The sequence below is a fragment of the Myripristis murdjan genome, chromosome 23 (genome assembly GCF_902150065.1).
Source record: "Myripristis murdjan chromosome 23, fMyrMur1.1, whole genome shotgun sequence".
NCBI classification, from domain to species: Eukaryota; Metazoa; Chordata; class Actinopteri; order Holocentriformes; family Holocentridae; genus Myripristis; species Myripristis murdjan.
The window spans coordinates 4,502,245-4,529,825 of NC_044002.1; the positions used below are offsets into that span (position 1 = coordinate 4,502,245).

Here is a 27,581-nt window from a genome sequence, read left to right on the forward strand (position 1 = left end):
AATGGAGGAGAACAGAATGAAGATCAGAAATTAATAGTCATAAATTACTGACACATCAGCTAGAAAAAAAGTCAAAAAAGGCCACAAAATTAAAAAACAACAACAGTGCAGTGTTCTTAGCTGTACTTTAATACTATACTTTAGTGTTTTATTATATTTGTTGTGTAACTGCCAAATACAGGAAGATCATCAATGATCTAACCCCTGTGGCTTTATAATCACAATAATAGTTATTATTGTTGTTGTTAGTAGTAGTAGTAGTAGTAGTACAGGTATTTTGAAGATATATTATGAGCAACATCATCATCTTTATTATGGCATTAATTCTCTTTTTAACCTGTTCTTTCAAGACCATATATGTTGCGGGTAAATGTGTGACTGTGTTTGCCATTGACATTCTTATACTGCCCCCTGATGGTGATTATAGTATAGAATATTATAGTATAGAAGTAATAGCTACAACTTAGGACAGCAAATCAAACATAAAACAACATGCACTTGGCCAATCATATAGTTCACACTTTGGTGCAAATAATTGAGCTGATACAAAATCTTCTGACATTTAAACTGCGGTGGAGAGGGGTGGATAAGATTTGGGGGCAAAGGTCAGAGAACTAAATGTCCTGTTCATGGTGCAGGATTTCAACACGCCAACAAACTGCAACCTGAACGCTCCCTGGCAATAATCATGGTAATTACGAAGGCACCAAGTTGTAGTGTGATTTATTATAGAGACACTGTCTTTTTTTAAATGTCTTTCATGTTTTTCTCACTGTGAAACAGTCCTGGTTCTCAGTTCTGATTGGCTGAGTGATGTTCAAAGCTGTTATATAATAAACTGATAAATGCAATCCCACAACCAATAGTTAAACATTCATGATAAATTATGGTTTTATTGTTCAATGTTTGAATACACTGCTACATACAACATGGATGAATTCTGAAATTTGACTTACTTGGGGGACTGTGCACAAAAAATGATGTTAATAAATGAGAAACTGAGAAGTTGGAAAAATAGAATTGATACTTTGTTCTGGGTGTAGCAGAGTATTCACAATAGGGAATTTAAGCAGGACGGTTTTCAGGACGGCTCCACTAGGCGGAAGTACGGCTGCAATGACGTAATCGCCGTAGCAGTCAAAATCGTTAAGCAAACAGCCGTCGGCAACAGGTACCCACCCCTTTCACTGAACTCTTGGTTCCCATGGTGACGCGTCTATGCACGTCTCACCTGTTCGCGGCGTTGTGTGGCTACATCAAAGTGTGCTTTGTGCCGTAGTAGAATGGACTGCTACGGCAGGCAGGTTTATATGTCGAGCGCCAATCCGTTTCCGGTTACCGTAGCGGGCTGCCGTAGCGGCCCATGCTTAAATTCTGTAATATGTCAAAAACATTATTTCACTAGGTTCACAGACTTATTAGATAGTCATTAGAAAAATAGAATTTTCACACAAAACTTATTCAACATATGCATTCCTTTCATTACAATGTATTGTTGCTATTTTTTAAGTGCAAGCATGAATGACTCATTGAGTCAATGAAGCTTATTTCCAACATGGTTTTTGGTAAATGGACCACAATTATCTCAAAGTATCTTAAAAGCTATAGGCCACCAAGTCCTGCTGGAATTCATTAGTGTGGAAAAATGCAGCCCCTAAAGCTCCAATTTATGACAGTGACTTTCAAAAACTCTTGAATCTTGGTGGACGATAAAGATAACACTGAAGCTGTTGCTCTCCTCCGTGTGTTGTTTCTGCTCTTATGTACTTGGAGTACAGCTTCATAGTTTGGCCTGGGGGATGCTGGACGAGGGACAGGGGTACAGATGCTCCCGCAGAAAAGACAAGATCTTCTGCCAAGAGTCTTCCTGAGCGTCTGCATGGGGTTTGGTCTTTCCTCCCCATAGTACCAAAACTAAAAAAAAAAAAAAAAGCATTAAGTGTCTTTGTAAGTTGCTGGGCCACCACAGGCCACCAGAAAAGCTTCAGTGCTCCTTGGCATACATTGCATAAGTCTATGAGCTCTCCTGGAGGGATGGTGCTCCTCTCTTCCCAATACTCAGAATCTTTAAAGGTGACAAATTTTACAGCAAAAAAGTGTTTCCCCCCAGTGTTATTCTTGCTAGGGTGGAAGAGCCACTCCAACAGTATTTAATTCAGACCATCATGCAAGATTGTAACCCAGACTAATGAACTATTTTCTTGTAAAGCACTTTGTAAAGAAATTTGTACATTGATAAAGTGTATCATTACCTTTCTGTTGTAGGTGTTGTATTATGAAATTGCTGGCTCTGAAGTGGGGTGTGTATGGAGGCTCGATAAGATGTCCAGCATCGTGGTAGTTGAGTGTGGTGAGCAGATGCTCGTTGCCGGCTGCGCGCATCATCTTGGCTATCTGAGGGCAGAGGTCAGCAACGGGAGTTCACCCACACATTCAACAAAAAATGATCAAATTACACCCTGACCAATGAGGCGATGTGCTAAGCTCCAACAGCAGACGGTCTGCAAATGTAAAACAACGTACTGTACAACAGTTTTGCTCAACATCAAGAACAGTTTCTCATTCATGTTTATTTCTCAGTTGATGTGTCTTATTCAAAAATATATTATTTGGAATGTACACTACAGATCTTTGAGAAATGCTCATATCAAAATGAAATATATCTGAATAAGTTGTGTGGATATGATTTGCTATCCACACAAGTTACGTCACTCATTGGCAACATGATTATGAGGATAATTTTAATGCACAATAAACCTACGGACAGCAAGAATACATTTTCAAACTGGACACAGTATTTTGCCTCTTTTTCTTTGCATTGAGATCATTTGACAAGATTTTATTTTCATTTGGGAGTTCTCCTTGCATCTATGCTCTCAGAATCAGGTCAAGTGTGTATGTGTGTGTGCGAGAGTGTGTGCTCACATCCTCAGCAGACTCCACTGTGGCCTTGCTCTGGTCATCATCACCATTGACCAGCAACAGTGGACATTTTATCCTTCCCATCTAGCAGAGATTTAAAATGAGAAACAATGTTAATGTGTGGAGGCCAAGACTGATATTGTTGGGTAGAGGCTACACTCAAAATCGGTCTGAATATTGGCCCATTGTCATAAGATCCCACGACATCTCAAGTGTAGCAGTGTGCAAGGTAAGAATATGTGCACTTACATCCAGCTTCTCGTCTGGGTTAGTGGTGATGGGAAGAATTGCGTGACGCCACACCATGCGGTTCTGCTCATCCACAAGCAGCTTGTCCATATGTCTGCCGAGACAAGTGGTTAATCCCATCACCTCTGCTGCAAAACACTATGTGCTGTATTTATGTGACTGTGAAGCAAGACACCTACTTGTACCCATCATTTATCACATAAGAGAGGGACTTGGCAGCTGGAAGGACGTGGCTCCCACTGATACAAACACAGCATCGAGGCTGGAAGACCACACAGTGATGCAGAGTCAGTCCACCAGTTGCCTTCAAGTTCAGAGCCCAATAGTCTACAGGTTTTCCTTCCAACAAACACAACAGCAGCAGATTTCACTGGCTGACACCTTCAACCACCTAACTAGTCGATGAAATCTGCTGCTGTTGTGTTTGGTTAGGCTGAACGACTGCAGACTACAGACGTGGCACGTGGTTGAAAAGCACTTATACTGATGAGGTCAAGAAAAAAAAAAAAAAGAAGAAGAATACCATGATATTTGTGATGTACTTACACTGACAGACTCGGAGTAAGCTGCCACATTAAGAGTCACTGACGCCCCCAAGCAAAGACCGCAAATCCCAACTCTGTCCTTGATCACTTGCGGATGCTGCTGGATGATATTAAACGCTTTCTGCATGGAGGCAGATGATGACAGGGAAGGGAAGGACACAAAACATTACATCATGGTTCCAGCAGTTTTAACAAAGCTAAATGTAAACCTTCTAAATGCCTGTAAATGTCTGTAACTAGCAATGACAAACACAATTTGATAATTAAGAATGGGGACACAATTCAAATAAATTATATGCACTTTGATCACTTCCATATAATTCAGCCTATTCTACCATTACTGTTTAACAGAGGAGTTAAAACCAATCCCACTGCCAGTCCCATTCACATGAATTCGCTGTATTGCCTCATTTTGTCTTACTAAATCTGGTAACTAAATCCCACTGAATTTAAACAGTCTGTAAATACCTTAATCAGAATTCATAACAGCATCAATATGAAACATCCTTAAAAATTAACTTAAATATGGTGAAAAAAAGAAGCAATCAATATCTATATTTAAGACATTTTATGCTTTTTCAGGGCCTTCTACTGTGAGATTGAAGGCCCTTTGAGGGATTCTGTGCCCTCATATTTCAAAACGATAAGATGCCTGACAGCCTACACACAGACAGAAAATGACGAGGTGGAAAAGTAGGAGGTAAGAAATAAACACCTCAAAATAAACGAGGGACTGATCATCTGCCACGGCCACCTTGGGGGACAGATAATCCAGTGCCAGAGAAACAAAACCGTGGGATGCCAGCAGGGCAGAACGATACTCCACCAGCCCTCCACCCCCTCCCCACATATCCAACACCCCAGGGAAGGGTCCTGGACCTGAGGCAAAGCAAAAGAAAAGGAGATTATGAACTTACTGTGAAATACGAAGGCACTCAGTAGGGCACAGAGCTCTGTCAAGGTGGCAGCTGGTGGTTACAGTCCTGTTTCTGCTAAGCCACACACCCCTTCAGCAAGGCTGTGGTCCTAGGACACGCCCCTTTTAGACAGGTTGGTCAGCAGTGCCTTAGGCCATGACCAGCCTTCCAGCTGGGTATTGAGGATGTGTTTGGAAACCCACCCACTGCTGCACCCCTTGAGACAGGTCGGCCCAAAAGTCAATCACTTCTTTGCTCACCCATGACAAACCATAGCTCCAAGTTTTGAGCAAATCCCTTCAGTCATTTTTTTAATTATCCTGCAGTCGGACACAGACTAACCTAGACCCTGGGTCAAAACACCCTTTTGAGAATTTTGAGGATTTTCTGGTCTACCAAGTGCGATCAGCAAACACAGCTCATGAAATAAAGTTAAGCTGAGAAAGAGTGCAAATGTGTCTTTGGGGATGCTGTAGGTGTACCTGGAGGTATAAAGATGGTTCCTATGACTCCTCCCTCTCTGATGTCTATCCTCTGTACGCCTGGTGCCATGTACCATCTCTCTGTGAGTGCTGAGGCCAATGGAGGCTGCTCCCTGAAGCCCTCAAAAGCATGTCCTTTGTACGCTGAGATCAACACCACCATGGGGCTTTGTACATCCATCTTTCTCAACCTGAGAGGCAGAAAGGCAGAACAAATAAGCTTTTTTAACCAGCAGTATGCAGATGTCAATTTTCTACAATCCAGATTACAGTTTAATGATTTCTTCACCCACATAGCTTTTTTTAGCGCATATTAGTTGCAATAGTGTGCACTTGGATGCATATTCATTTGCCCTTAATTGAGCACCAAATAGACATGCTGATAACAGTGATGTATCAAGAACTGGCAAGATGTTACGTTATGTTCGTTTAGTGTGCCTAATTATCTAGTGTGACCTTCTTTATGATCAAGAGACAAAAGTTAGTGGTAGTTTATTTTCAAATCATAGTGGAATGAATGGAAACCAATGGCTGGATAAAAGGTCGGAAAAATTATATTGGAGCTCTAAACTATGACAATTTACCTTGGGAAAAGATTGGCAGAAACATGAAGTATATACATTTTATGGATGTTGTGCTAAATGCAACGGGCAAAATCACCAGTCTGGTCCTTTAATGTGTTACCTGAGGCCGGTCCGGCTGCCTGGAACAGGGTGCATGCTCCACAGCAAACCCATGGGTTCTACTCCTTTGTATGTTCCCCCAAGACTCGCATCCTCAGAAACTACAAAAGTAAAAAGTGATGACAAAACTCAAAAGTAGGCTATGGCGTCCATGTTTCATTTTCAATCTGGCTTCACACAACAGAGACAACCATAACTGTCATGAAATGTCCTTAAATCAGACCAATCAAATCAACTGAGGATTTTCACCTGAAGGAATTTTACCTTGCACAACAAGTCCAAGTAAAGATTACAGTTTAACTTCTTGTTGAAAAAAAACTAAACCTACCAGTCACTCTGCCTCTGTCATCACTGACATAGTAGCCAAAGGCCTCCCAGTAGTCCTTGTCCTCGGACTGATGAAGGGAATGCAGCGTCACTGGAAATCTAGGAGGCAGATTCTCCAGCGCCACCTTGAACTTCTCATCCACAAGACCCCGTGTGGGGAGAACAGACAGAATTGGGGTCACAGTCTGAGCCATTGTTGATGATGGTCTGTGGAAATGTGCAAAAAAACAAAGAACGGATACAGTTTAATTAGATGGTTGATTATAGTATAAGTATACTGGCATAGATAAGAACAAAACAATGGACAGGAAAGAATGAGCATTTCACTACATTTATTTTTTCACACTGTAGCATTTCAGCCAGGACACCTCACAATTTGAAATGCACTTACTGATGTGACATGACCTTAAGTTTGACTTGCATGTGCTCACCTCCACCTCCAAAATCCACCTTTAAATATGTGCGATGGTCAGTGCACTGCAGGATAGATCATTATGGTGCGTCCACTTCCCCTCACTAAATCACCAACTTCAGTTAGTGATTTACACACAAATCCTCTGGTTTAGGACACTAATTCAAAGACGTGTATTTCAAACACACGATACACTGTGAAAATAAGACAGCTGTGGAGTTGCTGTAAGATTTATTTTTTTCACTTTGACTGAGCCAGGCTAACGACTCCCATAGACTTCAAGTATTTATGCTAAGCTAACACAAAATGCTACCCACAGAGACTGAACCACTGGGTGCACAGAGGTGAAAATCTTGTCTCCGTCTGGGTAAATTGGAAAAAGGGTCTTTTTTTTCGGGTATTCATCTAAATTAACCCATGTTTTAGTCAACATATTTGTGTATTTAGTAGGGGTATAACGGTACATGTATTCGTATTGAAATTTTTTGATACAGGGCGTTCGGTTCGGTACAAGACGTTGGGTTTGGTACAGAGGTGTGCAGCATGGGTGAGTTACCACACCAGGGTTAGGGGAAAAGAAACTAGAACTTGAACTTGAAGAGCGTCCCTTGTCATTAAAACCTCCTGTTTGGGAACACTTCGGCTTCCTGGTCAAATGTTGCAACGCACAAAGACAAGTGGACAAAACGAAGGCAGTGTGCCGACATTGCTCAGCTGTCATCTGAGTGTGAATATCTCTGGTACAAGAAAAAAAAAAAAAAACACCCTAGTGCAAACACAGCTGACTACGGCATTCAAGCAGCTTCTCCCTAGCAATTCAGATCAGGCCAAAGCTATAACAACTGCCAACTGGAGTTTTTATAAATATATATTTTATATATATTTTGTTTATTTTATTTATTGGAAAACTTATTTTATTTATTTTTTTGTTTATTTGAGAATTTTTTTTTACCTATTGGAAAACTTATTTTATATATGTTTATAATGAGAATATTTTTTTTATTGGAAAACTTATTACCAGCACTTGGCAGCAGTATTCTATTTTTTTCTCCCTATATTTTGTATGTTACAATAAAGTTCCTAACAAACATAAAATTTCTTGTTTAAAGCAATTTTATGTTTTGCGTTTTGTTCCCATACTGTACAGTTTGTTTTTCAACAGCCAAGTCACCATGTATCCACAGCTGATGAGGACACTTCCAGGATCTTTATCTGCCCTGCATTCTTCCACTGTCTGTTTTGGATTATGCTGCTCGGTCAAGCACAACAAAGAGAAGGCACAAGAATGCAATCATGGCGGCCAAGACTGTGAGCAGAAACCTTTAAAAGCAAACTCAAGACCTACCTTTTTAGTATGGCTTTTAATTAAATGTTATTTTAGGAATTTTTTATTTATTTATTATTTTTTGACCTTTTAGCCTGGTTTTTAACTGAATTTTATTTATTTTATTTACTTGTCTGTTTATTTATTTTACTTTTTTTTAGACTGGTTTTCAATTGAATTTTATTTATTTGATTATTTTACCATTTTAGTCTGGCCTTCAACTGAATTGTATTTATTTTATTTACTTTTATTTATTTATTTATTTTTATTGATATTTACTGAATATAAATTTTTAATATGGATTATCTTGTCTCTAGTGTTTCCTCACTTCGAAGTGGCGAGTGTAGGATAGCGTTTCCTCAGTGTTTTTTAATTCCTTAGTGTTTTTAAATTTGTGTGTGTGCGTGTGTGTATTTATGTGGTGGGGGGGTGGGGGGGGGGGGAGGTATCTTGTGTCTATTGTTCGTTGTATTGTTTTTATGTGTTGCATTGTTTTTATTGTTTTTATGTGTTTTTATGTAAAGCACTTTGGGCTGCTCCTTTGGCATGAAAAGTGCTCTATAAATAAAGTTTGATTGATTGATTGATTAAATACTGATCCAACATGTCAGAGTGACTGTAATACCTGATTGTGCATGCTTAAGCCAAATTAGAAACCAGACGTGTAATCTCAATGCTTATCAAGACCTGTCACTAACACTAGAACCATCATCAGTTCTCAAACAGAAATGTACTAAGGCTTTTATTGCCCTATTACACCAGTCAGTCATTGCACAGTCAGGCATTAGATACCAGCAGCAGGACACAAAGAAAACTTCTGATATCATTTAAGAAACAACTCCAGAAATGAACTCTGTGCCTCAGATTTGTTCAGTAAGAAACAGACAAAAAAAAAAAAAAAAAGCCTTGCACAAAAAGATTATAACCCTAATACGCAAAATATCAAAGGCATTGCTAAAGAACAAGCTCCACCCACGGTTATTATAATTTTGTATTTTTATTAGTTTAAATTTTTCAGTGTTGCTGTCAATTCAGTTCAGTTTCAGATAGTTTCCACAGTGGGTTTGCTCATCAAATTACTTTTTACTGGTTTAGGCTTAGTTTAGTTTTTATTAGCTTCAGTATTCGTTTTAGGGTTATTATTAAGTATCATTATTATTATTATTATTATTATTATTATTATTGTGATATGGCTGGTATTTGTCAGGGTCTAGACTTAAGAAGTTCAGAGCAGGTATTTCAGTACAAAGCTTTGTGAAGGCAGCTGACTCCCAAAAACGACATTTTCTCTCTATTAAATTATGTTTTTTGTGAATGGATTTCTTCGGATAAAGGGGCAGATTAAATAAGATTATTCTTCTTTCTGCTCCCTTTCATTCAAGATCTGGGAACGTTTGTATTTATATTAAATTGTTCTTTTCTTTTATGAAGGAATGCAATAAAGAATAAATAAATAAATAAATATTTCATTCCAGTTCATTTTGTGAGTACACAACATCGTTTCAGTTAGTTTTCGTTTTTCCCTGAAATCTAGGTTTATTTTTTATTTCAGTTAACTAAAATGTCTTTTTCAGGTTTTAGTTTAGTTTTGTCTAACATAACCTTGGCTACACCCAGAACACTGTGTACCGTGTACAGAACATGTAACCGGTCAAACTCACTTTAGAGGAGCTTTTAATGAGTATTAGCTCCCCTACGTGATTTTTAATGTGTTCTGTGGCATAAATGACACACGGTTACCATTACTGAAGGACAAAAAGCAAACAGCAGCTGCCACGGTGCCGGTGGCGTTGAGGTTTGTTTACCTAGAGCTGTGCCGCCGTCCCGGCCTCAGGTGCGGAGCTGGCGGCGCGGACTGATCCGTGTGCAGGCCGGTCGCTAGCTGGACAGGAGCCCTCAACACTCTCACGTCTAACGCCACTCGCTGTATCCTGCCACGGAACATGTAGAGAGCAGGCGACGAGCCGCCGGGTTATTAAAAACACATTCGTCGATAATTTATCCTCTCTATGCCGAAGGAAGAGAGGCTAGCAGCACAAGTGGAGAGCTTGCCTGAGGACAACATCACGTTACCTTCAGGTCCTATTTTAACTCAACTTCCGCATGCATTTCTGGGGGCCGTTCCTGTGTCCGCAGGGTCCTAAGCTCCCCTGATTTAAATAGGGGGAACATGTTTGCCCCCATGTCCTACTGTTGTTTGTTCGTTTGTTTGTAAATATTTATTTCTAGTCATGAACAAAGACGATACTAACACTGCTTAAACAAAGTAGTGCAAAGTAGAGAAATATTTTAAAAACATCACAAACTAACAGAAGAAAGCAAAAGATAAGTAATAAAACACGGCTGTATGACAATAAACTTACTTAGAATCTCTTCAGCGTCGACATTAATTCATCCATTTCCATCATGCCTGCATAGAATTGAGTTTTTTTTGTTTGAAAATTTGGACAAAGCTTGGCTGGATTTTTTTTTTTTTTGGCTGAGTCAAATATTGATTTAAGATAATTTAAGCTCATTTATGGAATGAGGAAGCTTAGTATTTGCATTGCATCACTAAATCAGTGTCAGTTATTGTTTTTTGTTGTACCATACTTTGATTTTTTTTTTTTTTTTACCTATTTTAAATAATTCAATAATATTATAACTGTTAACATAGGCAAAGTTAAATCTGGTAAGTCGAAGTAACCTTGCTTATAGGCAATGGTAAGTTGTTGAGCAAGCCAGCTGTAACTACCTGCTGGCTTGCTCAACAACTCAATTTGAAATTTCACTTAATTATTTAGTTAAGCCTTGGTTAGCATTTGGATTTTAAAAAGGTGGCTTTCAAAATTGTTGACTTTGTTGTTTTTATATGACAAAATAACTTTTCACAATTGTTTACAAAAACTTGTAGTCTTACAAAGCTGTTTAACTGCTAACTTGTTCGCCACCAGACAATTACATCCCACAACTCTGCCAATTATCAATAAGCTACATACAAAAAATAGATTTTAGACACTTTTTGTCAGTTTCTTAATGGCAAGTAAGAGGTAGACAAAAAAAATCAGCAAAATGAAATAAACCAATGTCTTTATTGAGGCCCTCCTCTAATGACAGTGTGAAGCTACACGAGATGCCACGATTACATTCTGTAGAACACACAACAGTACCACATTTGTGAGAAAAGACAGAAAAGCTGCTCATGATTGCGATAGTGTCCATAATTCATAACATACTATTTATTTGGGGTGAATATAAAATGCTCTCTGCACTGTAAGTCATAATGTGACTTTCATTCATACATTTTTTCTCTCAGAGTGACAGGGGTATGTAGCCTTGCCCTGCAGCAGTGGGAACAAGGCAGTGAAAGACCCTGGACAGATGGCCAAGTCCATCAGTGGACAAACATGGGAACCCCACAAACACAGGGAGAGTTCCTTTCATCTTCATCTTAGAACCAAGAGCACAAGATGGAGTGTACTGATCATGATCCAAAAGCATGGCAAAGACTGAGCACACCTGCTAGATCAAACTGTAGTCCAAACTGAGGATTTCAATTTATTCAACTCATAATTATTGAAGCTGGCCTGCAAATGAAATGCTCAATTAATCAAAGAAAAACATACTAGATGTGTACAAGTTTTTAAAATGAGGAAAAGCTTAATTAGCCAAGGGATACTTAAAATTTTATTCAATATTTGTTCCTATTTTGTTACCATATATCATAAAAAATACATTCCTAGTAATCAAATGTATTTCTTGCTAAAAGTTAACAAAAATGCTTGTACAGTTAGGTCCATAGGTATTTGGACAGTGACACAATATTCATAATTTTGTCCTTGTACACCACCAACAGTGGATTTGAACTGGAGCAATCAATATGTGATTGAAGTGCAGACTTTCAGCTTTAAGTTAAGGGATTGAACAAAAATACGGTATTAACCTTTTATGAATTACAGCCAGTTCCTCTGAAAATGGAGTGACAATGTATAAAACTGGCTGTAACTCCTAAAGAGCTGATGTCATATTTTTGTTCAACTCCTTAAATTAAAGCTGAAAGTCTGCACTTCAATCACTTCTTGATTACTCCATTTCAAATCCACTGTGGTGGTGTACAAGGGCAAAATTATGAATATTGTGTCACTGTCTAAATACTTATGGAACTAACTGTATTTGCAAGTCAATTTTAAGTTAATGGCAAGCTGGTCAGTGCTTATATATACTGTATAAAAGATTTATATGGGCCTGGTGTGACCACGTCGCAAAGAAAATGTATTTCATGGCAATGAGCTACTCATTTGCAAGCTTCAACACCACGATTCAGTCAGGTCAGAGGATCAGAGGATTGTGACGCTGTTTAAGGCACAGCTGAAGCTGAGCCTGAACACCATCCTGGAGGGATGAGTTTCCATGGTGACTTAGGTCAGGCTAATAAATAAGGCTAACTTGGCAAAATAAGCCTGTCTTAACCAGTAATGTTGCTTTGTGGAACAGCCCTCCGGGCTCGGCTCTGTATGTTTGTGTACAGCTTCATAGTTTGGCCTGGGGGAGGCTGGATGAGGGACAGGGGTACAGATGCTGCCGCAGAAATGCCAAGATCTTCTCCCAGGAGTCTTCCTGAGCGTCTGCATGGGGTTTGGTCTGTCCTCCCCACAGCATCACCACTGAAAAACAGACACACACACACACACACAACGTCCTGACTGGGGCCGATGAAACATACATACTAATGTAGTAAGACAAAAGCAACTGGGCTTGTGGTTCGTCTTGAAGACGTTTCACCTCTCATCCAAGAAGCTTCATCAGTTCAAGTGGGGAAGTCCTAGGAACTTAAACCCTAGAGGTTCACACCTTGGTGCACATGTGAGCTGTTACGGTCACTCCATATATGGCCGTAGTGTCCAAGAAGCTGAGGATGATCCTCAATACACCACAACACCACATCCTTGTGTTAGTCAAACCCAGCAACACGCTAAGACAAAAACTTGCCTTCCCTAAAGACCCTACACCCAAACACAAGCAGTGAAATGCAATATATGTAGTTCAATACACTGAGCACACAAAACTGCTAAACAGACCCAAGGAGGGCCAGCTCCTTGGGTCAAGAGTCAGCAGTGTGCCTGCATCTAAAGGACAAGAATACTCCTTTGAGGACAAAAATAATGTATTCATTCTGGACAAAGAGAAGAGATGGTTTGAGTGAGGAGTGAAGGAGGCCGTCTATGTCAAGCTAGAAATATCTCTGAACATAGGAGGACATTGAAACACCACCCAGCAGCAACTTACAATGCTATCCTGACACCATTTCCCAGGCGGTTTTACACCCACTGATTCCTCTATCCATGTGACTCTCACATGAGAGTTGTCAGTGGTCTGAAGACTCACATGTGAGCTGAACGTCCCTCATGTCACATCCAGGTGTGAACAACTCTCAAAGGTTTAAATTCCTGGGACTCCCCACAAGTCATTAGAACTGATAAAGCCCTTAGATGAGTGGCAAAACATCCTCAAGACAAAAAGTCTGGCTGTCTTTGCGTAGGACCTGTTTCCATCTGGCATTAACATGCGCCCTGGGCCTGAGTGACCGGATCTCAAGATGCATTATGGACACACTGGCTGCTGTTTACACCTGTACTTATTGCTGTCCACTTGTGATCGGATCAACCAGGATACAGGTTAATGCCACAGCAAACAGGGCTTTAGTGTGTTAGTGGATAAATCATCCTTGAGCTACAGGACAACGGGTTACATTTTAGTGGTGGTTGAGAGCTGGGATATCCACCACTGAAGGCTTATTGTCTTTTTTCTTTTTTCCCCCCAGGATTTTATTGTCGTTAGCGTTGAGAAGTCTCTGAAACTGCACCAACCAGATCAATATGCCGGGCCACGACTCTTTTTCCGGGATGGGCAGCTTTTGATAGGTAATTGTAGGTGTGTGTAAACAGACCTACACACACACACACACACAATCTAAACTATGATATAAGCTGGTGGTATTTCAGCTCCTCTACTATTAAAAAACTCAAGTCAGGTGATGTAGGACTTTATTTGATTGTGTGTGGTCCTCACAGTGTTAGCAGGACAGGGACACACACTGGAGGGAAGTCTTCCACAATTAGAGCACCAGTTGCCCCACTTGTGGAATACCTTCTAGTACGTGTGTGTATGTCTATTTTAACTTTACCTTTCTGTTTTGAGTGCTGTACTATGAAATTGCTGGCTCTGAAGTGGGGTGTGTATGGCGGTTCGATGAGATGTCCAGCATCGTGGTAAGTGAGTGTGGTCAGCAGATGGTCATTGCCAGCTGCACGCATCATCTTAGCCATCTGCGGGTCAAAGGTCAGAGGTCATCATTCATTATTATCATTATTAATGCTTTCAATTGAATCATTCACCACTTTTAAGGGATATTACTTCACATAAACTTCAGATCAGAACTGCATGACAAATGGCAACAAGCTTGCAGTGCTGAGATTTGAATTTTGTAATGGAATCAGCTAATGGTAATCCCTTTAATAAACAAAAAACCTCCACTAATATTTTTACCCTCTCTGTACAGCTAATTTATTACAGGTAAACAAGTTTGTCCATATATGCATTTTTATTTAGTTTTTAGTTGAATCCGTGTCAGCTTGAATCTTTGATATGCAGCCCAGCAATCAGACATACAAAGATACGGTGAAAATGGACATGGTGTATCAGGTAGGGATGCTTGTCATGTATTTACACAATTAGTAGGCCTATGCTTTACAAGACTGTACATGTTTAGTAGATGCAAGAGTGGCAGAGTTAGCCAAAATGGCCAGCTTTCATCAACAGTTCTTTGTAGCACATAATTTAAGAAAAACCATTTTCCCAGTCAGTCAGGGGTGTGTGCTTCAGTAGGTCCTATAAGGTGAGGAAACACCCCTGGTGTGTGTGTGCGTGCGTGCGTGCGTGCGTGCGTGCGTGCGTGCGTGCGTGCGTGCGTGCGTGCGTGCGTGCGTGCGTACTCACATCCTCAGCAGATTCCACTGTGGCCCAGTTCTGGTCATCATCACCATTGACCAGCAACAGTGGACATTTTATCCTCCCCATCTAGCAGAGCATTTACAATGAAGAATAGCATTAATGTGTGTTGCTGATATTCTTGTTTGCAAACTGTAGATTTTTGGTGTAGGTATCGAAAAACTTCAAATTTGACCATTTTGATATATCACATCTGAGTATTCAGGTCCAAATTGACTGATGGTGCTCAGACAGAGCCTTCACTGTTCTATTGATGAGGAGTTCAAACACAATATAACACCTACTGCTCAGTTTTGTCATTATACTTTTTGACTGCATGTTGTCATTTTCCATTTCACTGTTATTAACAGTATGACTGTCCACAGAATTTATGAGAATAAACTAAGCAGATTCTTGGAATTTTGGAAATGGATATGCTTTATGGTAACTTATCTTTATTATTTTACACACAGTGCCAAAACAGGCTATAGTCAATATTTTGCTGCTGTATTTCTCTATGAAAATTATCTGGCCACGTTGACCCTGTAATTTGTGCATCCCACCTGCCCTCAGTTGTGTAGTGTGTGCACCATAATGAAGGACTTTTGGAAAAATAACGACAGAGTGCACTAACCAAGGAGGAGCAAGGGGTGTTTAAAGCCCACTCAAAGTGGAAAAACAAAATATTATTAGGAACAAAGAATAATAACAATAAGAAGAAGAAGAGGAAGAAGAACAACAACAACAATAATAACAAAAATAATAATTATTACATTAAGTTGTATTTTTGTATTGTAGCCAACAACAACAACAACAACAACAACAACAAAAGGAATTCCAGCTGAACTCTTGTTTTTTGTTTATGGATTGGAAAAAACTCAGTTTTGATCCAGAAACAAATGTTTGCACTGATCGGCAACAGCACTTATATGGATCTTACAATGAACCCCAATAATTTGGTGGAGCTGGTGTTGCTGTGGTTTTCAATCCTGATCCTAAGCGCCAGAGCCTGATTGGTTTTTATTATTCTGTCCATCTTTGGACTGAAAAACATCTGGGATGGCAGCTGAATGCAATTACCTTGCTGGTAGGACAGAAAAGCAGAAGGAAGCTTAGTTTGCATGGCCTTGCATGCAAACCTGGACAGCATTTTACGGATCAGTTCTACAATAAATATCCAATCAAACTGCATCATATCCACCATTACAGAGGTGGATGACAATGACTGGTTGATATCCGGTTTTAAACATCAAGATTGGCCTGATATGTTAGCAACCTAATTTAACATTTACCCTTGGATGTATGTGTTAAGGGTACTTACAGCCACTTTCCTTTGGGGGTCAGTGGGAATTGGCAGAATCATGTCACGCCATATAACACGTTTCTGCTCATCCAGACGTGCCTTGCCCATATCCCTGCAAATAAAATTGGTTGCTCCCATCATTCCTGCTGTAAAACACTGTGTGTTGTATACATTTTACCATGAGGCAGGGCACCTACATTTCCTTGAACTGAAATACTTCAGCAAATGACACGCCGGATGGAAAGACATGGCTCCCGCTGATACACACACAACAACGAGGCTGGAACACCACACAGTGATACACTATGAGTCAGAGGAGCGACCGACTCTGCAGATTTTCATTCCAAAAACACTACAACTGTGGTGGACGGTGTGTTAGTCAATGAAATCAGCTGCTGTAGTGTTTGGTTCAGCTGAAAGCCTGTACACATGGCCCATGGTTGAGAACCATTGTTACAAGGACTAAAAAGTTACTTACACTGATAGACTTGCAGTACGCTGCCATAGTAAGAGTCACTGTCGCACCTAAGGAAAGACCACAAATCCCAACTCTGTCTTTGATCACTTGTGGATGCTGCTGGATGATACTAAACACTTTCTGGAGGCAGATGATGACAGGACAGGGAAGGTATAAAAACATTACAATGATTGCTAAGCAGGTTATGTAAAGCCAAACATGAAACTTGTGCATTGATTTTTCCATAGAAAGTTTGATATTTAGGGGAAATGACATAAGGAAAATCAAATTTAAGGGACATGATGTTTGTCATTTTTCAAGACTAATATCCAATACCAAAACTTTTCCTGAGTATTGCATTTTTGGCACACAAAGGACCCTATTTCTCTAACAGAAGGAATTTATACAGTGGTCCCTCGTTAATCGCGGGAGTTACGTTCTAAAAATAACCCGCAATAGGCGAAATCCACGAAGTAGTCAGCTTTATTTTTTACAATTATTATCGATGTTTTAAGGCTGTAAAACCCCTCACTAAACACTTCATACACTTTTCTCAAACAGGCATTAACATTTTCTCACTTTTCTCTCTTGTTTAAACACTCTCAAAGTTCAAACCTTCATAGAAAAATAAGTCCAGTATTATAGAATGAAACCAAAGATCAAAACCTCCCAGCATGGAGGAGATTGATGGACAATGGTCTACAGTCCCTTAGCCAATCAGGACACAGAACACAATGCGCGGGCTCTCCCTTAGCCAATCAGGAAACAGAATACAATGCGCGGGCTCTCCCTTAGCCAATCAGGACGCAGAACACAATGCACTGTAAAAAAAAAAAATAAATAAATAAAAATAAATAAATAAATACATAAAAAAGCATGCAAAATTGCACTAAAAAAAATCTGCGAAGCTGTGAGGCCGCGAAAGGTGAATCGCGTTATAGCGAGGGACAACTGTATATCAATTATTATTCCAATCGACCAAAGTAATTTTCAAAGCCTACATTGTTCAGTGAATGTAACAGATTGCATCAGTACTAAGTATTGGTCAATATTTAAAGTTTCGTGCTCAGTATTGACATTGAATAAGTGCCATCAGTGAATAGCTATTACTGACCAGGTTCCACATTAATCAAAGATTGTGTGGAGGTCAAACTTCGTCTCTTCTGCCTCTCTCTTCCTACTTTATGATTTTCAAAAGTTCAAGAAAGTACAAAAGAAAAACAAGAGAAAAGAGGGAAATTTAGGGTTGGGCTTGATGGGTGAGAAGACAAACAGCATGTCATTTTTATGCCGCCTGCCACTGTCATATAATAAAAATATTATTATTCTATCTAATTATTGACTTTCAGTCTGTGGAATCGCCGTGCATTGTGTATCTGTCGTACGACAAATTATAACTCAGGCTTTAGTGTTTGATGTTACAGTGCGATGACAGGAGGACTCAATCATGGCCAATTCCACACCAAACGAAAAGGAAGATAGAAGTGTCACATATCACTGTTCACATTTTGTGAATGAAGCCTGTTTATTTTATGATGTTCCAAGGGAGTGTGATATGGCCTAATTTCAGTATTAACCTCTGAGCAAGCTGCCCATTCTGTCCACATTTTGGGAATGAAGCCTCATTTTGTTGTAACTTGATCATTTCATCATTAATCATTGCATGACAATCTTTTATTCAGTGAGGTTTGGCCTTGGATGGAAATGTAGCTGTTTTCTGTATGTTTCAGTAATTTTTAGACTAGTCATGTAGCCTGTGACAAAATTATTGTTTAAATGTCCAAAATAGGGTAGACATTTTTAGCTTGCAGCCCTTGGACACAGCTGAATTTTGCTGAGTGGCCCCTAAGCCATCTTAAGTTGAGTAGCCCTGCTCTAAAATCTACCTTTACATGACGGGTAGTAAGATTTGTTACCAAATTATATATCGTATGACAAATTTTTTGATCATGACTGCATCTCATTTTTATCAGCTGAAAGTGAACTGAGCCAGGTTTAGTGATCTAAATACAGCACGTGTTTTTAAGCCCTTCAGCCATGAGGCAGAGGTGCTTCATCTCCAGCAGTACTAGGTGAGAGTTCACACACCTGGACTCTGTACCAACATAACTTCAGAACAATAAAACATTTGACACACTACACACGGGGAAACACGCTGGGAATGACGGTGTAAAAGATGTAAAGAGGTAAGAGCTCAAAAAAAGCCACACACCTCAAAATAGCTGAGGCATTCATTATGTGTCTTGAACGTCTCAAAGGACAGATAATCCAGTGCCATAGAAACAAAACCGTGAGACGCCAGCAGGGCAGAACGATACTCCACCAGCCCTCCACCCCCTCCCCACATATCCAACACCCCAGGGAAGGGTCCTGGACCTGAGGCAAAGCAAACGAGATGATTAGAAGCTTATTCTGATATCAGATATCATCATATGAATAAAATGAGGATGCCCACCACAACACAATGACTGTTACACTGCCTCCCATAAGTAAGTCAGATCACTCCTGTTTTTCAAAGGAGTGAACACTCTGGGTCTAATGCAATGAATGTATCAAACATGCTGTGAAACACACTTTGCCGTGTTCATGGTAAAGCGACTTATTAGCAAGATTCCCTGAAAGAAATTGCAGTCTGTGGTTTTCCCCATCTGAAATACGCATCTCACAAATTCCATAAAATATCTGACATATCCCACTTTGAAACAGAACAACACACAAAGTGACCATGGCTACTGAATTGGTGATATGTCCCCTTTAAGAAATATTACTGGATGTAGAAAAATATTGAATGGCCAAAAGGAAAAAAAAATCTATGGACAAATCAGCAGTTAATTATTTTTAACAGCCATCCAACTCTTATAGAGGGGACACTACTGAATCATGGCTGTGCTTTGTTCTACCCTGGGCACTAGGCAGGGGCATCTCCCAAAACATAGGCCCTTTTGAGGATTTGCTGATCTGGGTGGGAATGCTTTAGAAGTCTTAGAAATAAATTGAGAGAGTGGAAATGTGTCTTTGGGGATGCTGTAGGTGTACCTTGAGGTATAAAGATGGTTCCTTTGACTCCTCTCTCTCTGATGTCTATCCTCTGTACGCCTGGTGCCATGTACCATCTCTCTGTGACTGCTGAGGCCATGGGAGGCTGCTCCCTGAAGCCCTCAAAAACATGTCCTTTGTACGCTGAGATCAACACCACCATGGGGCTTTGTACGTCCATCTTTCTCAACCTGAGAGGCAGAAAACAGTATACAAACATCAGTGCTGACAAAGGTGGGATTATTCGGTGCATGTAAATGTAGCTAAGTAAAAATACATGGAAACACCCTGTTTTTACCAGCGTTTGGCTTGAATCTGCCTTCAACTTTCCCAGTTATCTAACTAGCTAGCCTAAGTACAAAGAAATGACAAGACAAGTCAGACAGTAAGACAGTAAACCGTAATACAATCGCTGTTAATACTGCTACTGAATAAGCGGTAAATTCTGTTATCCATGACTGAATGCAATCCAGCACATCCGTACATACAAGCTAACACTCATGCCAAACAATAAACCAGATGAAGTACAACTCAAATGATGCTGAGCCAAAGTTAATTCAGGAAGACTGTCTCTTTGTGCATGCTTTCCAAATCACAAGCTCAGTTTCCCTTGACCTCCTAAGTTCCACAACCTGGTTCCTGTCTTCAGACAATCACAACCTGACACACTCACCATCAGCCAATCATTTGTAAGTTAGTTAAGTTAGTAAGTGTTCTCTCTCTCTCTCTCTGCTGTCATTCAGCTGTCATTTCAGCACTTTGGCTGCTTCATGACCCACCTCACCCCTTAACCACTTCAACCATGAACACCTGGCCCTTCTCCAACCAATCCCTCCAATTAGAAGTTTCCTTCATCTTAGGACATCCCAACAGTGAATTCTCCATTCCTTATCACCACCACCACCAGTGTCTATCGAAGAACTTAATTCATGGGATCACCTCCATGGAGATTTACTTGATCCACCTGATAGACAGGCTTAGTTAGACATTCAGTATTCTTATCCAGCCCTGTTCAGAGGAGGTCTGCCAAAAAATGAACATGAACATTGTTTCGACTCTACCGCTGTCTCAACAGTCTGTTTAATAAACAAAGACACTGCTCCATGAAAGGATAGTTACACAAGGTTAACATAGTAAGTACATATTGAGGCTAACATAACAATTTCTCTATCAGTTTGATTGTAGTGAATAATTTCCAGTGAGAAACATTTTGTCTTCACTTAGTGACAATTTTTACAGGAGAACAGAGGACTGATGGAAAGCTTCATCACATGGTGCAACGATAATCACCTACAGCTCAATATCAGTAAAATCAATGAGCTTGTGGTGAACTACCAAAGGAACATGAGTCCATCTGTCCTGGTTGTCATCCAGGGAGAGGAAGTTGAGTGAAAATGATGACTCATGGTGTTGAACAAAGGCCAGTGTTTTTGGAGAACAATATGTCACAGTGAATTGACCTTTGGATATAAAATGTCATAACTTCATTTTATCCTATTTAACATTTGCAGTCTGCTTGAAGAAGGGTCCAGTGTGCTTTGGTCCTGCTCTGGAGATGGTTCATCTCAGGTGAGGCTCAGCACAACTTGTAAATGAACAGAATGACACATTTACATGCATTTTCAAGTCTTCCAGTGTGTCTGCAGCTTTCGAGAAAGCTGTAATGTTAACAAGTTACCTGAGGCCGGTCCGGCTGCCTGGAACAGGGCGCATACTCCACAGCAAACCCATGGGTTCTGCTCCCGTGTATGTTCCCCCAAGACTCGCATCCTGAGAAACTACAAAATGGCATGCATGCTTTATATTCAATCTTACTTCACACAGCAGAGATGAACTTAAGTGTTCCCAAAAGTCATGAAATGTCCTTAAATCAGACCAATCAAATCAACTGAGGATTTTTTGCCTGAAGGAATTTTACCTTGCACAAGTCCAAGTAAAGATTACAGTTTAACTTCTTGTTGAAGAAAAACTAAACCTACCAGTCACTCTGCCTCTGTCATCACTGACATAGTAGCCAAAGGCCTCCCAGTAGTCCTTGTCCTCGGACTGATGAAGGGAATGCAGCGTTACTGGAAATCTAGGAGGCAGATTCTCCAGCGCCACCTTGAACTTCTCATCCACAAGACCCCGTGTGGGGAGAACAGACAGAATTGGAGTCACAGTCTGAGCCATTGTTGATGATGGTCTGTGGAAATTGCACATGAAAAATTTGCAAATTATGCTATTGTAATGGGAAATTACTAGGGGTGTAATGGTACATGTATTGGTATTGAAAATTTTCGATACAGGATGTTGAGTTCGGTACAGAGTGTGCAGCATGGGTGAGTTACCACACGAGTATAATAGGTGGCGGAACATAAGTTTCATTTTCATTTATCCATATCCACCTGCAGCTACACGTGTGAAACAGTAGAGGGCAGCAGTATGCCGGGGAAGCGTCTAGTCTCTCGAAGAAGAGGCATAATAAGCTACACCTGAAGCATGACCTGAAGCCTGAGCACTGATGTCATGGCTACGGCTAATGCTACCGAAACCGGCACCAGCGAGAAACTAGAGCTTGAAGAGCGTCCCTTGTCATTAAAATCTCCTGTTTGGGAACACTTCCGCTTCCTGGTCAAATGTTGACCAGACCCCTAGAAATTACTGATGTGGCACAAAATGAACTATTTTTATCTGCTAATGCATAAGGTTACTTAACCTTTCTAATAAAATACTCAAGGACAACTTTATTTCTCAATCTTTAATTCAGATTTTGATCACACTGAATATCCCAACTACATCCTAAATTTGCATTTGGGATGTAGCTTGAGCAGGTGGTTCATTTGTGAGTGGCACATAGACATATATATTATTAGAAAACAAAATAATGAGAAAAGCAGCAAGGGCTTTCACTAAAGTTTGCATATATGGCTGGTAATGGCAAATGTCATTACCACGGCAAATAGAGCCATTCTCTTATATGAAAAATGTCATGATCAACTGCATGGTTTGTTCTCAATATTTGTGCTCAACCAAGGTCTGTTCCTCAGATGCTGATACGTCATATTGCGGTATTTGTGATCTCTACCTGTAACTTTAAGTTTAAATTGTGATGATCTTCATGTCTGTCACTCAACATGGATAAAACTCATCACAAACATGGGAAGGGTGCTATTTTTAAAAGTGCTAATAGTAATAGCTGAGGATAATTTAGACTGCGATGCAAATGATCTCGACTCACCCTAGTGGTAATTAGTTAACTCCTACCCTGAAGTAAAATTCTCTTAAGAACGAAACTGACAACATTGAATGAGAATGAGAGCAGAAACTATAGTGGCCATCTGGGTTCTCACATCACAGTCACTAACAGCTCATGAGAAAGCTGTCAAAATCACTTACACCAAATTTGAATGCTCGTGAAATCTCTCTCAGTCATTGTGCAATGACTCATGTATAAGACTAAATCCCACTGCATGAATGTACTTTGTAATTCAGTGCCTGAAGCAGAGCCTTGATCTGAAAAGCACGATTACAAAAGCTCAAGACTGCAGCTGTAACTGGAATTTTAAAGGCACATGGAATCATAGAATAGATATTTCCAGAATTTGCTTCGAGCCTAGAACTCAAAGTTCCTTGTCAAGAACAACCTTAGGTCAGAGAAGTTCTCATTCCCTTTGACTGTTCCTTGTCTTGAAGAGGGTGACTGGTGAGTAAAAAATGGTCACATGTCAAAGTCCCTTTGCTTTTAGTGATAAAGACATATTACGATGCAAAAGATTTCTCACGACCTTTAGTGTTTTATCTGCCTAAAGGCTGAACCTTTGCACCTGGTTCCAGCACTCAGGCACCTTCTCTGTTTATCTATTTCTGTTTCTTAACTCTTTCTGTTGATCCACTGTGAACTTGAAAATTGTCTAAAAGCAACACAAACAATCTGTGTCACATGCCCCTTTTCCACCAAAAAGAACCTGGTGCTAGTTCAGTGCTGGTGCTAGAGCCGGTGCTTAACTGGTTCCAACAAAGAACCGGTTTGCTTTTCCACTGGCCAAGAGCCAACCAGAGCCAAGTCAGAGCCACGTCATTACGTCAGCGGAAAACGTGATGACGTGGGTGCGCCAGACGCTCGCTCGGAATCACAATAACTAACATGAATGAATGAATGATTATTAATCCTTTGCAGGAAATTACATTGTCACGGCAGCTTCATCACTTCAACACATATAAAATTGCACACTCATACAATACAGTGGTTGCAGCGTCTCTGTCTCTGTCCGCCCGTACTGTCCTGAAGCCGGTGAAACTGATCAGCAAGTCAGGGATGATGTTCATGAGCCACATCTCAGTCAAGCATATAATGCTGCTTTCCCGATACAGTTTCTGGCCCCAGGTGTAGCAGTATCTGGATTTATTAGCGATGCAAATACTGCTTGTGTTTTTACAAGCCTACACCGCAATCCAGAGGCGAAAAACGCAATTATTGCCGGCTACCCGTCGTATTCATGGTCGGAACGAATGACAACTATGTTTAGTTATAAAACGGGTGCTTCCCATCCTTAAATGTGATTGGCTGAGCCATGTTCCATGCCGTTGTAAAATCAGTGTAACCCACGGCTTCCCGGGGCTTATTGCTTAATGTTTATAGCGTTCGCAGTTCCTGTTTTGTTTTGTAACCCCGCCCACCAATGACATGGTGGGTCGCGTCATCGGTTCTTTCTCTGGCTCCTGTTTAGCCCCTGCTCTGAGTTGGTGCTTGCTTGGAACCAGTTTGGCCCGTGCTTGGGCAGTGGAAAACCAAAGAACTGGTGCTAAGTCAGCCACCGGCTCCGAACCAGCCCTGGAACCGCTTTGGTGGAAAAGGGGTAACAAGCTCCAGCCTCGTGCCACATGGCTGGCACAGGAGCTGGTGCCAAATTGTAAACTTTGTTTGCATTTCCACAGCAAAAAGACTGATGCTCAGCCCAGGAAATTCGTCTCTGATCGGCTGAATTGGCTCATAGAGCTGATTTTGAAGCTTCATGAATGTGCTAGTGGGAAAACAGGGACACAGTGCTGAACATGGCCAAATGGTGGGTAATGTTAACATGAACTGAACTGCAAAAATCATCCTCATTTTCAAGTTTTTTTAGTTAAAATGAAAATTATGATGCAAAAATCATCACTCCCACTTAAATCACCACAATTTCAATATCTGTCAAAATAATCACTTTTTTAAAAATATGTCCATACCAAATCTTTTTCTCATATTCTACGCCCTAATAAAAATATGTAAGAATTTATCTGTATATGAACCAATGCCTCAGCCGTGATGCTCACTCTACTGAATTGTATTTACACTTGTGCCACTGTCTTCAATGTTTACACAAACGATAAAAAATGGAGCACTAACTTGAAAAAAGTTGTGCTCTTTTTGTTTTCTGAACAACGCACCCTTAGGATATTAAAGGCTAATTATTTTACTGAGCTATTATCATAAATAAATGGCTAGATAAAGATGCAATATTATTCTAGAGCAGGGGTGTCAAACTTGTGCCATGGAGGGCCGAGAGGCTGCAGGTTTTCATTCCAACCGAAAACTCCACCAGGTGATTTCACTGATCACCCCACCTCCAAGCAGAGAGAATGAACTAATCAGTGAAATCACCTGGTGGAGTTTTCGGTTGGAATGAAAACCTGCAGCCTCTCGGCCCTCCATGGCACCAGTTTGACACCCCTGTTCTAGAGGGATAATGATCAAATCAGAGATGCATTACATTCTTTCACCTGGTTTAATGTTTAAACAAATGTGAGGCAGTGAATTTATATATGCATCTAGTGAGGATAAAATTCATAATAGTCTGAAAAAGTTAAACATTTCTGGATCCATTTATCTAAAAATGATTTGCGTGATCCAAGGTCAGGCTGCTGAAGCTTTACTATGTAGCAATATTTAACAGCTGCCTGCAGAGAGAGAGGATACAATTTAAAAGGGTCCTTTTGTCTTATCTGCTAATCATCTGTTGTTTCTACAATTATTGATATCACTAAAACTTTTAGGATTTCTTCACCTATTGGCAGTGGTGTTAACCATTTCAAGACAATCTGGTTAAATCAGTGATTTTAAAACTATGGGTCGGGGCCCAGTGGTCTCAGCACAGAGACAGGTGGCATCAATGCATTCTTTTCTCTTTAATAAAGGACAGAATTATTTCAATCATGCAGCATGGACACATGGTCAGTATTATGTGTCATGCTGTCATACACCAATGGCCATGCTTTGCATACGCAACTAGGCCTACAAAAGAGTAGCAGCTTTCTTAGCTTTCTGACAACATGGACAACCCTGTCTAAAAACAATGATAAAGATCGCATTCCAAAAACTAAGGGTGCCACGTAGCAAACATAATGACTGATACACTGATTTTGGTTCTGTAGCCTGTCAAGGACCTGCTGCTGTGTTATTCGCCTGGAAAAGCTGGCATGCGGAAACACTGGATTGACTAGAAATGTAAATATGTGGTGTCCAACAAACTGCATTTTAATGGTTTTGCTCACAATGAATGTAAGAGTGATTTACAGTGAAACAGATACATATAGTACACCATAATCGATAAGTATCATCAGATAAGTAAGTTAAAGGGATGCAGTTTTCTGAACTTATTACTGTTCTAGCCATTCTAGTATTTGTCTCTACCTGTTGATCATAATATCCAAATGACTAACGACTGTTTATCACAAAGCTCATTCGAAAATAAATATGAAAGCACTCGTGGTCATCCCTACAACACTGTCACAATATCAATATTAAGGTATTCAGTCAAAAATATTATATTTGTTTTTTCCACATCGCCCATAATGTTTACATGATGCTTTCCAGTCAAAAGTAGAAATAAGAGGGAAAAAAAGAATAGCCTACAATGTAAGCTATAGCCTGCATCAACAGCTTAGGTCACATTGAATTGAACTTGTAGCTTTTCCACTGAGAAACATTTCTGAATAGTCACATGTCCACACTGCAGCCAGCGGCGCGTCAAAGCGCCTGGCTAGTTTGTTAACAGCTTGACCCATGAGTCCACAGGTAGTGTTACACTACTTGGGGCTGAATAGCTCCAGTTAGCGGAAAGGGATAACAAAATGCGAGGGTCAAAACATGCAGGTACCAGCCTTGGCTTACCTCCAAGTGTGAAACTGGATCCTACCTGATGCCGGAGCGGCCCAATAAGCCTAACTGCTCTTGTAAAGTGTACAATGTCTTGTGTGCAGCCCGCAAAAAGTAAAAGCAACTCCGCCAACTCATGTCGTGCAGGCGAGAGCGGAAAACGAGGCAGTTTCAGTCCCTGTCGGCATTGAGCCCCTTTACGTCGAGGTGATAAAGGTTGCCTCTTCTCAGTTAATGAATAGTCAAGCGGATACAGCCTGTAGTGACTACAAAAATGACTTTCTTTCTGCCGATACACCGAAGTAGCTGAGAGCCAACAGGTCAGGCGGAGAGACCAGCGGAGGGAAGCGGCCACCACGTCACTCCCCTTACGGTGCCTTCACGAACCATATAAAAGACCGTATTTTTGACAATACTGTTTATCCCAGCCCTCAGGGTATAATTTTATGCAAGGAAGCTGCCGTCACGCCAGCTTATAGACTGGATAAAAACTGACGCTAAAAGTTCTCTATAGTTCTGTAACTTTCAAACCAAATAGTGTAATTTTGTTTAATTACATTTGGTGATTATAGCGAGACACAAGCTGTTGTACTTTTTTTAATCACTTTTTGATTTGCTGAAGGATAAAGCATGACCTCAGGTGTATTAGAGGCTGCCCCGATGTCATCGCCATTTTCCCACGCAACTATGAATGCATCACTCAACTGGGACGCTTTTGGTGAAGTAAAACGAGTAAGTCGGCTTTTCAGAACAATTAAATCACAGCCTCCTCTCTGAAACTAAACCCTGGTTACTAGCAATTTGTCCAAAGAAAAATGTGAGCCTGATTAAAAATTAAAGATCA

At 40.3% G+C, this 27,581-nt stretch overlaps 1 protein-coding gene across 5 annotated transcripts; it reads right to left on the bottom strand.

Annotated features, from left to right (window-relative positions):
* Nucleotides 1–111: 111 nt before the first annotated feature.
* LOC115355270 (peroxisomal succinyl-coenzyme A thioesterase-like) lies at nucleotides 112–27,099 on the bottom strand. Of its 5 annotated transcripts, XM_030046006.1 has the most exons (12): nucleotides 9,935–9,979; nucleotides 9,667–9,792; nucleotides 6,127–6,332; nucleotides 5,800–5,899; nucleotides 5,116–5,306; nucleotides 4,432–4,595; nucleotides 3,718–3,837; nucleotides 3,351–3,433; nucleotides 3,172–3,265; nucleotides 2,926–3,006; nucleotides 2,253–2,394; nucleotides 112–1,914 (listed from the first exon to the last, which is right to left on the bottom strand). In XM_030046006.1, the coding sequence occupies exons 3-12, from the start codon at nucleotides 6,317–6,319 to the stop codon at nucleotides 1,781–1,783; spliced, it is 1,302 nt and encodes a 433-aa protein (XP_029901866.1). In that variant the 5' UTR covers nucleotides 6,320–6,332; nucleotides 9,667–9,792; nucleotides 9,935–9,979; the 3' UTR covers nucleotides 112–1,780. The 5 variants fall into 5 exon arrangements, with proteins under 5 accessions (XP_029901866.1, XP_029901864.1, XP_029901862.1 ...); XM_030046004.1 differs by lacking the exons at nucleotides 9,667–9,792; nucleotides 9,935–9,979 and adding an exon at nucleotides 26,778–27,099; XM_030046002.1 differs by lacking the exon at nucleotides 9,935–9,979 and having other exon boundaries at nucleotides 9,667–9,927.
* Between the last annotated feature and the right edge of the window lie 482 nt (nucleotides 27,100–27,581).